The sequence below is a fragment of the Microtus pennsylvanicus genome, chromosome 1, assembly GCF_037038515.1.
Source record: "Microtus pennsylvanicus isolate mMicPen1 chromosome 1, mMicPen1.hap1, whole genome shotgun sequence".
Classification (NCBI taxonomy): domain Eukaryota; kingdom Metazoa; phylum Chordata; class Mammalia; order Rodentia; family Cricetidae; genus Microtus; species Microtus pennsylvanicus.
Window position 1 is genome coordinate 29,893,609 of NC_134579.1, and position 15,069 is coordinate 29,908,677.

Here is a 15,069-nt window from a genome sequence, read left to right on the forward strand (position 1 = left end):
CGCTGCCCCGCCGGCTTTACCGTCCCCGGTACCACGCTTCTGGCTGACACTTGTCAGGGGGTGCCACGTAAGGTCGCCAGGTCTCCCCTGGGGCCTCCTGCTCTGGGGACGGAGCCCCGGCCGCCTACTCGTGGCTGCTGCTGGTCGGGCGCCGGGGCGGACGGCGGGGCCGGGCTCCGGACGAGCCCCAGGGCGTCCAGCTTAGAACGCAGCTCGCTGACGCCCCGGCCTTTCCTAAACAGTCCGTGAGGCCGGGTCTAGGAGGTAACGAGGTAGCCTGGGCACTGTCCCTAGCCGCTCCCCGAGGGGCCCGGGATGAGGATTCCTTTCTCATGCTCGTCTTCCCGACCAAAGTAAACTTGGCGCTTGCACCAAACGCGTTAAAGCTCCGTGCCGACACCCGCCCCTCCCTTGTTTTTATTGTTTCGGTTCCCTGTCTTTGTGGCCTCTAATCTCGGGCATTTACTCGCTACAGGGAGCCTCTTAGGAAAGTCCCCGCGGGCTGAGGGGACCAACTGCTGAAGCTGGCACGGTCGTCTCGGGAGCGACTTCTCCTGTAATGGCGCCTGCGTCAAACACTAACATGGCGGACTAGTTCGTGCGCGGCGCAAACGTCAGCACCTCTACCCCAGCGGCTCAGAAACAGCGGAGGAGAGCGGGGCCGTGCTCGCTGATTGGCTCGTGGGTGGAGCGTGCCCGGCCGGACGCTCCCCTGACAGCCAATAAGGAAAGGGATAAAAGGAATTGGCCGCTGCGCCTCCTCCAGATGCATGCTGGGAGCCTGGAGGACTAGCGAGGAGGAGTTGAGAGAACGGAGCGGACGCCATGGCGGCCGACATCGAGCAGGTTTTTAGGTCTTTCGTGGTCAGTAAATTCCGGGAAATACAACAGGAGCTTTCCAGGTAAACTCTCCCCCGACTTTTCTGGTCCTCGCAGGCGGTTAGGGCTTCGTCCACCCTCCTGTGGCCTCTTTCCCGGAGACGCCGTCGTTTCTCGGCTCAGGCCCCGCTACGGCCCCGCCTGGGCCTGGGATCCATTTTCCGGGCCATCCCCCCGATCTTCCGTTCGTTCCTTTCGGGGAAGATCGCCCCTCCCGCGGTGTTCTCACTCGCCATTTCTTTCTTCGGGTTCAGACGTCCACCTTTCTCTGGGTTGGACACCCCCTACCCTTCAGCTACTCGGAGGCCCAGTGTTCACCAGGGACGGGCCTAGTTCCTTCCCCAGCTCCTCCTCCGCCGCCGCCTTTCCCCTCCCCCTCCCCGCCTCCGCGCATTTCGCCGGCCGGTGTCTACGGCCGGAAAGGGTCTCTAACGGCCGCTCCTTGGGTAATCTTAAAACTTCTTTATTATTGTACGCTTCAGATCGTTTGGCGACCGGAGTCTATTTATTAGACTATTCGGGCCCCAGGTAGTGCTCTGTGCCGTGGGTCGGATAGCACTCTTTTAAGAGTTGTAAACTAAAACATCTCAATTCAGTATAAGACCCATGAGAAAATACTCTACAAAGCGATGGAAGGGGGGGCTTTGAAACTAGTGATTGCTTAATTTTATTAAGTAGGAGGTGGACTATGTGAACAGATTTGAAGAACATCGAGCTGTTTTCGTCACTGCTAGTAGACTTCAGAGATTAGCTTTGGTTCCCAAAATTTCAAGTGTAAGAAATTCCCGAAGTTGTTTACTCCGGAAAAGAGTGCGTGTTTTGTTAAATGGCTTTCATTTAGTAGTTTGTTTTGTATAAGATAACCATTTCTTTAAAATACCGTAAGAAAGAATTTTTGAAAAGTGAATGTCCCGAGTTAAAAATGTTCTTAGGAATGGTGTAAGTTGAGAACAGGAATATGTGAATTAGAAAATCAACTGATAAGCAGTTGTAAATTATATCCCCAAATTAGCTAGGGTTATTGGTGCATATGGGGTCATTTTATTGCTGGTATTTCTTTTTTTCACGTTGTGATATTTATAATTTTTTCGTTTTTTTCCCCCTCTTTCTTGTGGACAGGCTCTAATGTCACTGCTTACAGCCTTGTCATGTAGTTGAAACCGGCCTCCCACTCATCACCTCCCAAGTGATGGGTGGGATCACAGGCTTGAGCTACGACCACGTGCCTGAAGTTTTTTGGTTTTTGGGTTTTTTTTTTTTTTTTTTTTTTTGAGACAGGGTTTCTCTGTGTAGATGACTGTCCTGGATCTTGCCCTGTAGACCAGGTTGGCCTTGAACTCAGAGATTCACCTGCCTCTGCCTCCTAAGTGCTGACATTAAAGATGTGTGCCACCACTGCCTGGCTTTTTTTTTAAAAAGTAGGAATATATATATAGTTTGTGTGTGTATACATATTCATATGTATATATTCCCACTATGTTGCTTTTTAACATTTTGAGGCATAGGCAAGGGTTTTTTGTTGTTGTTGTGGTTATTTATTTATTTTTTTATGAGTTGAAACATAAACTAAGGGAATATAATTTTCCTGGAATTTCTTGCTGTTTTGAGGGTCTTACTATGTAGCTTTGGCTGATCCAGAACTCATTCTGTAGATCAGGATGGCTTTGAATTTACAGGGATTCACATGCCTCTGCTCCCAAGTGCTGGGATTAAAGGTGTGTGCCACCCCCACTACACGTCTCTTTAATGTGATCATTTTGTCTGTGTGTTTTAGACATATGTCCTTTGAAGCCTTGATAATTTAAACATTTTTCATAACTATGTAAATTCCTTTTAGGACATGTTGTTGGGGAGCAAAGTGGTTTGAAATTCTAATTGCTTTTCAGTAAATGTGATTAACACGCAGGTAGCTTTCAGAAGAAGTGGCCTGGACGGTAGTGGCACACACCTTTAATCCCAGCGTTTGGGAGGCAGAGGCAGGCAGATCTCTCAGTTTGAGGCCATCCTGGTCTACAGAGCTAGTTCTAGGACAGCTAGGACTATACAGAGAAACCCTGTCTTGAAAAACAATGAATTTTAGGTGGAGGGACCTTTTTCCAACAGACCTACCTTCCTCTGACTCACAGTGGCTGAGTTGCCACCATGCACAGCCCTTTAATTCTAGTGGTGTGGAGGCAGTCCGAAAGATCCTTGTGAGTTGGTCTAAACTAGCGAGTTCCAGGCCAGACAGAATAGAAGACCCAGCCTTCAAAAAATAACAAGATAAGTATGTATAAATGCTCAGAGAAGCTGTAAAGTAATTGTTTTATAAAGTCTGCAGTGAGCATTAGAAAAATAGCATGCTTTAGGGCGTGATCAGTCTAAGACATTTTCTTTTTGCTTTGCCAATTCAGTAAGCTATGTTTCTTCCAAGTGCTTATCAGTATAGATAGTAAGCCTAACATTTAGATGGCTAAAGAACGCAATTTATTGTATAAAGATATATTTCTTTCATTTTTAGTAACAGAATAACAGTCCTGATTGTAGAGTTTTATTAAAATTATATGATTTTTTAAAAAAATTATGTGGCAGGCCAGATGTGGCGCATGCACTCAGTTCCAACAGTTAGACAGAGGTGGGCAAGGCCAGGGCTACATAGACCTTTGTCTTAAAAACAAAATAACAAAAATTGGCACTTGTTAGTACTTATAAATGTTTTTTTTATTAGACTAGCAAGGTTTACTGTGTTAGAAAAACAGTCATTCCTCACTAAAGTCATTAGTTTCTTTAATGAAATTGTTATCAGGTAGTTGTTTTATGTGTATTCAGTTAGTAAAACTCTAGTTGAAACTGAATTAATTAATTTTTTTGCAAGTTTACACAAAAATAGTAAAAATGTTTACATGAATGACCTTGTTTTATCTATAGTAACAGTCTTTTGCCTCCGTGATCTAGAAATAGGTTGAGCCATTTACCATTTTACTGGTAGTATAAACTTGTTCTTTGTAAACTTCTTGAATTCCAGAAATTGTTTAGGTACAGAATTTTTAATAGGTATAAGTTACTGGATGCAATTTTCTTTTTAAATTTAAAGGCAATTTCACTTGAAGTCTGAAGCTGAGGAGAGGCTACAAGTAACCTCTACCCAGTGTCTGCCTTGACTGGTTGTGGTCAGTGCACAGGGGTGGGTCTTTTGTGGCCACACTTTCTACCATACCATAATGTTGGATCATCTATTTTTCCTTGTGTATTGGCTCATTAATATTTAGGTAACTAGAACCAGGCAGTGGTGGTGCACACCTTTAATTCATTCCAACACTCAGGAGGCAGAGGCAGGCGGATCTCTGTGAGTTCGAGGCTAGCCTGGTCTAGAAGAACTAGCTCCAGGACAGTTAGAACTGTTATACAGAGAAATTCTTGTCTTGAAAAATAAAAAACAAAGCACTGCTCCCCTCACCCCCCCAAAAAAAGACCTTAGGTAATTGAAAGCTTTAAGTTTATTTTTTAAACTCCCTTCGAAATCAAATTTTAAGGAATTTCTCTATCACGGTTCTGAAAACTTTGTGTAAAAATAAAAGCACTCCATCTGAGTGTATAGTGTTACAGAAGAATTACTAAAGCCAAACATATGAACTAGAACACTGAGATGTGTGGGCAATGGGTAATATAAGATTATGTTAATTAGGTTATTAATGTTGAATTACTTATCATGGTGTGATACAAGTATTAATGAAGATTGAAAATTTTTCTTGTCAAGCGGAAGGAGTGAAGGCCAGCTGAATGGTGAAACAAATGCACCCATTGAAGGAAGCCAGACAGGTGACCCAGCTGCCTCTGCAAGGAGTCTCCCAAATGAAGAAATAGTACAGAAGATAGAGGAAGTCCTTTCTGGGGTCTTAGACACAGAACTACGATATAAAACAGGTAAGTTGAGGATAACTGTCAAAAGTCTTTTAAAAATTTTGAATGTCCACAGCACTGTCTTTGGGTTAATTTTTTTTTATGGTGTCTTGAACTCCTCCTTTGAAAACAGTTATATTCAAGCATGAACACTGGGGCACTTCCTTGATTTACTGGCAAAATAAGGTTTTTTAATATCTATAATTCAGTTTTGTTGTGACTAAATGGCAGGATTCTTTATGTGTGTCTTTGAAGGATTGTATTAATATCAGCTCTTTTAAATGTAGCTTTTGGTGTCTTCTTTTTATTTTTGTTTTGCATGTATGAATGCTGGAGTGTATGGATGTATACCTTGTGTGACTGGTGCCTGAGGAAGGCACGGGGAGAGGGTATTAGAGCCTATGTAATTGGAGGTGAGACAGCTGTGAGCCACCAAGTGGCTGCTGAGAACTGATCAGGATCCTTTGCAGGAGCAGTGCAATCTCTTAAACACATTGTTCTAGCCACCAAGTGTCAATTTTGTAAAGTGCCAGAGCCTGAACTAAATTTTTAGTGGTTTTTAAAACACCAGATTTTGTTTTAAATCACATGCTTAGAAGTTGACTTGTGCCAGGTGGGTGGTGGTGCATCCCTTTAATCCCAACACTTGGGAGGCAGAGGCAGGCTGATCTGAGTTCAAGGCCAGCCTGCTCTGCAGAAGGATTTCCAGGACAGCCAAGGGTACACAGAGAAACCATGTTTCGAAAAACAAAACAAAAAAGAAGTTGACTTGTTTGTACAAGCAAGTTGAAACACAGTCATTGCATAGTATTTCCTTTTTGGAACTGATTAGTTTTTGGAACCCATTAGTGCTTAAAAATGAAGAATTTGGGGCTGGAGAGGTGGCTGAGCATTTAGAGCACTGACTGTTCTTCCAGAGGTTCCAGGTTCAATTTCCAACACCCATGTGGCAGCTCACTACTGTCTGTAACTCCAGGGTCCTACTCCCTCTCACAGATATACATACAGACAATCATAGATAGTCTTGGCAATCTTGTTTAGGTAAAAACTATGATTTTATGCTTATGTGAAATAAGGAATAGAAAATTATTAAATTTCTTTTGATATGGTGTCTGGTGTTGGTATTTTTTTCCTTCTGTGCTAGGAATCCCTGGTATATTTGATTAACATTTTCTTAAGATTTGTCAAATTTTAAGCTGAGCAGGTGCTATATCACTTGTATAAATGATGGCTAAACGTTAGTAGAAGTTATTTGAATGAGAGCAATTTTATCTTTGGACATTAGTCTCTTAGTAGTTCTGTAATTGGAATTTTTTTAATCTTTATTAAATAGGAATTGAAACTAATTATGAAGTAAACTCATTGACATAGTTGTAAAAACTTCTGTAATTTAAGAACAAAGTTTTTTGGGGGGGGGCGAGGATTTTATTTTGAGACAGGGCCTCCTCACTTTGTAATTCTGACTGGCCTAGAGTTTTGTAAGCCATACTGGCCTTGAACTCACAGAGACCTGCCAGCTTCCGTCTATAGAATGTTGGTATTGAAGGCATGCACTGTCATACCCAACCTAAGAAAAGAATGGTTTTCAAAATATTGTGTATTTCTGGATAGCTATCTGTGCATGTACACACATGCGTGTGTGTGTGTATGTGGACTGTCTTTTTTGTGGAAAACACTTAATTTGTGGAGTTGGTTTTCTTCTACCATATGGGCCATCAGGTTTGCCTGCAAACATTTTTACACACTGAGCTGTCTCATTGACCCTGAGGAAAAAAAATTAACCTTAGATTTTTAGTGAAATACTGTCCCATCCTCCCCTACCAGGGGTGAAAATTGAAGCCAGGCTTCTGCACATGTTTAGCTAATACTCTGACCTGAGCTATGTCCTGCCTTAAAACATAATTTCCTTCTAAATAGGTTTTTGTGTTAGACCAAGAGTTTATCTTGAAGATTTTACTTTTATAAATCCTGGAGAAATGGCAGCCTTCAGGCTTATTGGTCAAGAGATAATAGGTTATTTTGTAAATTTTTATTTACAATATGATTAATTATATAGTGGTTTCTACATGTAAATGAAAATAGTGGCAATTTGTATGAATCTACATTGGGGAATGACTCACAAGTTTTCATTACTTTCAGACTTGAAGGAAGCCTCCAGAAAAAGTAGATGTGTATCTGTACAAACAGATCCTACTGATGAAGTTCCTACCAAAAAGTCAAAGAAGCATAAAAAGCACAAAAACAAAAAGAAGAAAAAGAAGAAAGAAAAGGAAAAAAAATATAAAAATCAACCAGAAGAAGCTGAGGCCAAGTTGAAATCTCATCATGACAGGAATGTTGATCTAGAGTCTGATTCCTTTTTAAAGTTTGATTCTGAACCTTCAGCAGCAATGGCACTGGAACATCCTGTAAGAGTATTTGGCTTATCTGAGGCCCGTGAAACCCCTTTAGTGCTAGAACCTCCAATAGGATCAGTGGAGGCTCAGGAGTCACACGTTTTAGAGACTCTGAAGCCTCCTACAAAAACTGCAGAACTGTCTGTTGGATCTACATCAGTAATCTCAGAGCAACCTGAGCAGCCTGTGTCAGTTACGATGGAACCCTCAACGACCAAGAGTCTGGATTCCTTTGCAGCAGCACCAGTGCCTATGTCAACAGCAGTGCTGAAGTCACCTGAGCCCGTTGTAACAATGTCAGTGGAGTATCAGAAGTCTGTGCTGAAATCTTTGGAGACTACGCCCCCAGAGATATCAAAGACCACGCTGGTAGAGCTTCCCATAGCAAAAGTGCTTGAGCCACCAGAAACCCTCATGATAGTATCAGAGATACCTACTGAGGTGCACCCTGAACCAAGCCCATCAACAATGGATTTTCCAGAGTCATCTACAACTGATGCGCTAAGATTGCCAGAGCAGCCTGTAGAAGCACCGTCGGAGATTGCAGATTCATCCGTGACAAGACCTCAGGAGTCAGTGGAGCAGCCTAAGACCACAGCGGTGGAGCTGCAGGAGTCGTCGGTGGCCTCAGCCCTGGAGTTGCCGGGGCCACCTGCGACCTCCATGATGGAGTTGCAGGGGCCCCCTGTGACTCCAGTGCTGGAGTTGCCTGGGCCCTCTGCCACCCCGGTGGCAGAGTTGTCAGGGCCCCTTTCCACCCCGGTGCCTGAGTTGCCAGGGCCCCCTGCGACAGTAGTGCCTGAGTTGCCGGGGCCCTCTGTGACACCAGTGCCACAGTTGTTGCAGGAATTGCCAGGGCCTCCAGCACCATCCGTGGGGTTGGAGCCACCACAGGAGGTACCAGAGCCGCCTGTGATGGCACAGGAGTTGCCAGGGGTGCCTGCAGTGTCAGCGGCAATGGAGTTGACAGGGCAGCCTGCAGTAACAGTAGCAATGGAGTTGACCGAACAGCCTGTGACGACGACAGAGTTCGAGCAGCCCGTGGCGATGACATCGGTGGAACATCCTGAGGTGACAACAGCAACAGGGTTGCTGGGGCAGCCGGAGGCGATGGTGCTGGAGTTGCCAGGACAACCAGTGGCAACCACAGCTCTGGAGTTGTCTGGGCAGCCTTCAGTGACTGGGGTGCCAGAGTTGTCGGGGCTGCCTTCGGCAACTAGGGCACTGGAGTTGTCAGGGCAGCCTGTGGCAACTGGGGCACTGGAGTTGCCTGGGCAGCTCATGGCAACTGGGGCACTGGAGTTCTCAGGGCAGTCTGGGGCAGCTGGAGCCCTGGAGCTTTTGGGGCAGCCCCTGGCAACAGGGGTGCTGGAGTTACCAGGGCAGCCTGGGGCACCAGAGTTGCCTGGGCAGCCCGTGGCAACTGTGGCGCTGGAGATCTCTGTTCAGTCTGTGGTGACAACATCGGAGCTGTCAACGATGACCGTGTCGCAGTCTCTGGAGGTGCCCTCGACGACAGCGCTGGAATCCTATAATACGGTAGCACAGGAGCTGCCTTCTACATTGGTGGGGGAGACTTCTGTAACAGTAGGAGTGGATCCCTTGATGGCCCAAGAATCCCATATGTTAGCTTCTAACACCATGGATACCCATATGTTAGCATCCAACACCATGGACTCCCAAATGCTAGCATCCAACACTATGGATTCTCAGATGCTAGCATCTAATACCATGGATTCGCAGATGTTAGCATCTAGCACCATGGACTCCCAGATGTTAGCCTCTAGCACAATGGACTCCCAGATGTTAGCAACTAGCTCCATGGACTCCCAGATGTTAGCAACCAGCAGTATGGACTCCCAGATGTTAGCAACCAGTTCCATGGACTCCCAGATGTTAGCAACCAGCAGTATGGATTCCCAGATGTTAGCAACCAGCTCCATGGACTCCCAGATGTTAGCAACCAGCAGTATGGACTCCCAGATGTTAGCGACCAGCAGTATGGACTCCCAGATGTTAGCGACCAGCAGTATGGACTCCCAGATGTTAGCAACCAGTTCCATGGACTCCCAAATGTTAGCATCTGGTGCTATGGATTCTCAAATGCTAGCTTCTGGCACCATGGATGCTCAGATGTTAGCATCTGGTACTATGGATGCCCAAATGTTAGCATCTAGTACCCAAGATTCTGCTATGATGGGTTCAAAATCTCCTGATCCTTACAGGTTAGCTCAGGATCCTTACAGATTAGCTCAGGATCCCTATAGGTTGGGTCATGACCCCTATAGGTTAGGGCATGATGCTTACCGGTTAGGACAGGACCCCTATAGGTTAGGCCATGATCCCTACAGACTAACTCCTGATCCCTATAGGATGTCACCCAGACCGTACAGAATAGCACCCAGGTCCTATAGAATAGCACCTAGGCCATACAGATTAGCACCCAGACCCTTGATGTTAGCATCTAGACGTTCTATGATGATGTCCTATGCTGCAGAACGTTCCATGATGTCATCTTATGAGCGCTCTATGATGTCTTACGAACGCTCCATGATGTCTCCCATGGCTGAGCGCTCTATGATGTCAGCCTATGAACGCTCTATGATGTCAGCTTATGAGCGCTCCATGATGTCACCTATGGCTGAGCGCTCTATGATGTCAGCTTATGAACGCTCTATGATGTCAGCTTACGAACGCTCCATGATGTCCCCTATGGCTGATCGATCTATGATGTCCATGGGTGCCGACCGGTCCATGATGTCATCGTACTCTGCAGCTGACCGATCTATGATGTCATCATATTCTGCAGCTGACCGATCTATGATGTCATCTTACACTGATCGATCAATGATGTCTATGGCAGCTGATTCTTATACTGATTCTTATACTGATTCCTATACGGAGGCATATATGGTGCCTCCTTTGCCTCCTGAAGAGCCCCCAACAATGCCACCATTACCACCTGAGGAACCACCAATGACGCCACCATTGCCTCCTGAGGAACCACCAGAGGGTCCGGCATTATCCGGTGAACAGTCGGTATTAACAGCTGAGAATACTTGGTCTACAGAGGTGACATTACCTACTGAAGAATCTGTATCACAGCCTGAGCCTCCTGTGAGTCAAAGTGAGATTTCAGAGCCTTTGGCAGTACCTGCTAATTATTCAATATCAGAATCTGAGACTTCAATGTTAGCATCAGAGGCTATTATGACTGTTCCAGAACCTGCACAGGAGCCAGAGTCTTCAGTCATATCAACACCAGTTGAATCTGCTGTTGTAGCAGAACATGAAATGGTTACTGAGAGACCAGTGACTTACATGGTTTCTGAGGCTACCATATCAGCTGAACAAACTGTGCTATCAGAGCCTTCTGTTATGTCTGAGACATCAGAAACATATGATTCCATGAGACCATCAGGACATGCTATTTCAGAGGTATCTATGTCCCTCCTGGAGCCAGCAGTAACTATTTCACAGCCAGCAGAGAGCAGTCTGGAGCTTCCGTCCATGGCTGTCCCAGCACCTCCCACTATGACTACCCTAGAATCTCCTGCTGTTGCCGTCCCAGAACTTTCAGCTGTGGCCAGCCAAGAACTTGCCATTATGGTTGTTCCAGAAACCCCCACTGTGGCTGTCTCAGAACCTCCTGCTGTGACTGTCCCAGACCCTTCTGCTATGACTACGCCAGAACTTTCCTCCATGCCTGTCTTAGAACCTCCTGTGGCTGTCCCAGAGGTTCCAGCTTTGGCTGACCCAGAGCATGCTACAACTGCAGGGTCAGGTGGTTCTTCCCTGGAGCCTTCTGTGCCTGTCTTGGAACCAGCGGTATCAGTCGTTCAACCTGTTATGGTTGTTTCAGAACCATGTGTTCCTGTCCAGGAACCTACTGTGGCCATTTCAGAACCTGCTGTCACAGTTTCAGAGCATAGTCAAGTAATATCCCCGGAGATGGCTTTAGAGCCTTCACCACCAATAGTAGAGTCCAGTGTTTTTTCATCACATGTCATAAAAGAAAGGAATTTACTTTCTGGTGATCAAAGTTTTGGTCCAGAGGTTGGCATGCAGGAGATTCTGTTGCATTCAGGTGAAGAGCCACATGATGGAGTGCATTTGAAAAGTGACTTGTATGAAAATGAATATGACAGAAATACAGACCTTACTATAAACAGTCATTTAATTGCTAAAGATGATACAGTGTGTTCCACTGCCATTGGTTCTGTTGGTGAAGCAAGTGAAGAGAAAATCATGCCTGTTGAGGCTAAGGAAGTCACAGAATTGGATACCTGTCCTGCTGTCAGTGAAGCTGATGCGGGAAGAAGCCTATCTTCTTCTCAACTAGCTCTGGAACCAGATACAACGGGAACTAGTAAGTTGGAATTTGTTACAGCATCTGTTCCCAGTTTAGATAATAAATATGATGGTGATGTATCTTTAACCACTCAAGATACTGAACATGACATGGTAATTTCCACCAGCCCTAGTGGTGGCAGTGAAGCTGACATAGAAGGACCTTTGCCTGCAAAGGACATTCATCTTGATTTACCATCAGCAAATCTTGTTTGTAAGGATACAGAAGACTCATTGCTCATAAAAGAGAATGACCAGACAGTAGCAGTCGCTCTTAGCCCTAAAGAAAGCAATGAAGATAAAGAAGTACTTCCTCCCAATAAAGAAACAGTTCCTGATTCAGGATATCCTGCCAGCATTGATGAGATTAACGAAGCTGACTTAGTGAGACCATTACTTCCTAAGGACATGGAACGTCTTACAAGCCTTAGAGCTGGCATTGAAGGACCTTTACTTGCAAGTGAAGTTGAACGGGACAGATTGGCTGCCAGTCCAGTTGTAATTAGTATACCAGAAAGAGCCTCAGAGTCGTCTTCAGAGGAAAAGGATGACTATGAAATTTTTGTCAAAGTTAAGGACACACATGAAAAAAGCAAGAAAAATAAAAACCGTGACAAAGGTGAAAAAGAGAAGAAAAGGGACTCTTCATTAAGGTCTCGGAGTAAGCGCTCCAAGTCTTCTGAACATAAGTCACGCAAGCGTACCAGTGAGTCTCGTTCTAGAGCAAGGAAGAGGTCATCTAAGTCCAAGTCTCATCGTTCTCAAACACGTTCACGATCACGTTCAAGACGCAGGAGGAGGAGTAGCAGATCAAGATCTAAGTCTAGAGGAAGGCGGTCTGTATCAAAAGAGAAACGCAAAAGATCTCCAAAGCACAGGTCCAAGTCCAGGGAAAGGAAAAGGAAAAGATCAAGCTCCCGGGACAACCGCAAAACAGTTCGGGCTCGGAGTCGAACTCCAAGTCGGCGCAGTCGGAGTCACACTCCTAGTCGTCGGAGAAGGTCTAGATCTGTTAGAAGGAGGAGTTTCAGCATTTCCCCAAGCCGAAGGAGCCGCACCCCTAGCCGCAGGAGCCGAACCCCTAGCCGAAGGAGCCGCACCCCCAGCCGAAGGAGCCGCACCCCCAGCCGCAGGAGCCGCACCCCTAGCCGAAGGAGCCGCACCCCCAGCCGCAGAAGAAGATCAAGATCTGTGGTAAGAAGACGAAGCTTCAGTATATCACCAGTCAGATTGAGGCGATCAAGAACACCTTTGAGAAGAAGGTTTAGTAGATCTCCCCTTCGTCGTAAAAGATCCAGGTCTTCTGAAAGAGGCAGATCACCCAAACGTCTAACAGATTTGGGTAAGTTATATTTTATGTTGTAATAGATATGAGTTAAGCTTGATTTCTAATCCTGAGTCAAAAGAGTATTTTGGGGGTGTTGGTTTAGATAATCATTCAGTTGTGTTTAGAGAACGAAGGGGAAGTTAGTGCACTTGAAAGGTAAAAAGCCATGATGTACCTGGACTTGCTATTTCATCTTAATTGAAAGAGTAGTAGCTTGAGAATCCTTGTTACAACTCAGATTGATTGTTGTGTGTTGGATATATTTCAGCACAAGGCTTTGCAAAAAAGCAGAATTAGAAAATTTTCATTTAATTGTTCTTTTTTTTTTTTTTGAGACGGGGTCTTAGTCTGTAGTGCATGTTGGCATGGAATTTACTATGTAGCCAGCCCAAAGTGGCTGTGCTCTCCTTGAGCTCCTGTTGACTGGGATTACAGGCTGAGCCACCATGCCAGATTTAGCTATCATATCTTAAAATGGCAACCTAGGATTGTTAAATGGAAAGGGTTTTTGTTTTAGTTTTTTTTTCTTTTTCTTTTTTTTTTTTTTTTTTGGTTTTTCGAGACAGGGTTTCTCTGTGGCTTTGGAGCCTGTCCTGGAACTAGCTCTTGTAGACCAGGCTGGTCTCGAACTCACAGAGATCCGCCTGCCTCTGCCTCCCGAGTGCTGGGATTAAAGGCGTGCGCCACTACCGCCCGGCCTGGAAAGGTTATTCTGTGTAATATGACAGGTTATTGAATTTAGGAAATTTTGTTCTGAGAGTGAGCTGGATGAATGATGCAGTTTATTTAATGAAGTGATTATCACTAATTATATTCTGTTGTCTTTAAAAATAAATGTTTTCTAGCTGTGTAGAGGTGGCACACACCTTTAATCCCTGCACTTGGGAGGCAGAGGCAAGTGGATATCTGAGTTCGAGGGCAGCCTGGTCTAGAGTCAGTTCCAAGACAGAGGCTACACAGAGAAATCCTGTCTCAAAAAAACCAGAAAACAAAACAACAAAAAAACAAAACCTCTTATTAAAACTTGAAGTATGCTTACCTGGTGGTTAGTTTTTTGGTTAGGGCAGTTTAAAGAAAAAGACAAGACAGCAGAATTGATAGTCTGTTAACTAAGAGTTTTCTGATATTTCATTTTCTTAGCACTGAGGAATGGTAGGTAATTCTCAGTGATTGTAAGTTAATGAAGGAAGTTGCTAGAATGTACGACTTTTACCAAGGGTCAAAACCTAAAAGAGTAGAAGGTGTAATTGCCCTAGTAATGGTGCAGGGGCACATTTTGCACAGTGGAGAGGAATATTCATTCTTGCTCAGTTGGAGGCTTCTTGAAAGAGATGGACTTGGAACTTAATAAGGGATTAAGTTACTGTTAGATTAGAATGAGATTTGTCTGAGAGAGAGTCAGAGACTAACTTGTAGCCCACTATGTAGTTGAGGTTGGCCTGAACTTCTACCACTGCCTCCACTTCGCCAGTGCTTGCTTGGGATTGCAGTTTTCTGTGACCAGTTTTATGTAATACTGGGCTTTGAACCACAGGGTCTGTACATGCTCACTAAGCATTTTAACTAAGCAGCATCCCTAGCACAAAAATGAGAATGGTTTATGGTCATGTTAATTCTAGGAAATAATGTTGCCTTTGGTAGACTTGTTCTTTTATAAGTTATGGCTAGGTGATCATAGAGTCATAGTAAGCTATCGTGTGTAGTATTTGCATTGGAAACAAAGAGTAGTGTTAATTGTTGAAAAGGGTCCATTCACCTTGATCATAGCCGTAACTTAGGGAATAGTACTGATGCCTTTAATTTTATTGTCTATGATATCTTTAGACAGAACAAAAACATACAGCGTTTAGGAAAACTGCTTCTTGTATTTTTTCTCTTACAGATAAGGCTCAATTACTTGAGATAGCCAAAGCTAATGCAGCTGCCATGTGTGCTAAGGCTGGTGTTCCTTTACCACCAAACCTAAAGCCTGCCCCTCCACCTACAATAGAAGAGAAAGTTGCTAAGAAGTCTGGAGGAGCTACCATAGAAGAACTAACGGAGGTAAGCTAGACAGACTTTGTTTCCATTCTTAAATGGATTATTCCATGGATGTTGACTTCTGGAGCGTGCCAAAACCTGAATTGTGGGCTGAACTGATAATGGCTGGCACCGAGTGCCCAAAACCCGAAATACAGATGTGGCAGCGGCAGAAGCTCTGTTTAGCAGGCCATTATCCGGGATGGCTAAGCTCCGCTA

The 15,069-nt window shown here is 44.8% G+C and overlaps 1 protein-coding gene across 12 annotated transcripts in view; it reads left to right on the plus strand.

Moving 5' to 3' along the window:
* Positions 1–6: 6 nt before the first annotated feature.
* Positions 7–15,069, plus strand: part of Son (SON DNA and RNA binding protein) — a 32,919-nt gene continuing 17,856 nt past the window's right edge. For 11 of the 12 annotated variants that reach the window (XR_012909593.1, XR_012909592.1, XM_075960153.1 and 8 more), the window contains exons 1-5: positions 7–264; positions 476–902; positions 4,616–4,782; positions 6,898–12,846; positions 14,714–14,874. Coding sequence is in view for 10 of the 12 variants with exons in the window: in XM_075960153.1 (XP_075816268.1) it covers positions 826–902; positions 4,616–4,782; positions 6,898–12,846; positions 14,714–14,874 (6,354 nt within the window). In the remaining 2 variants the exon portion in view is untranslated. The remainder of the gene's footprint in view (positions 265–475; positions 903–4,615; positions 4,783–6,897; positions 12,847–14,713; positions 14,875–15,069) is intronic. The other variant, XM_075960146.1, reaches the window with a different exon arrangement.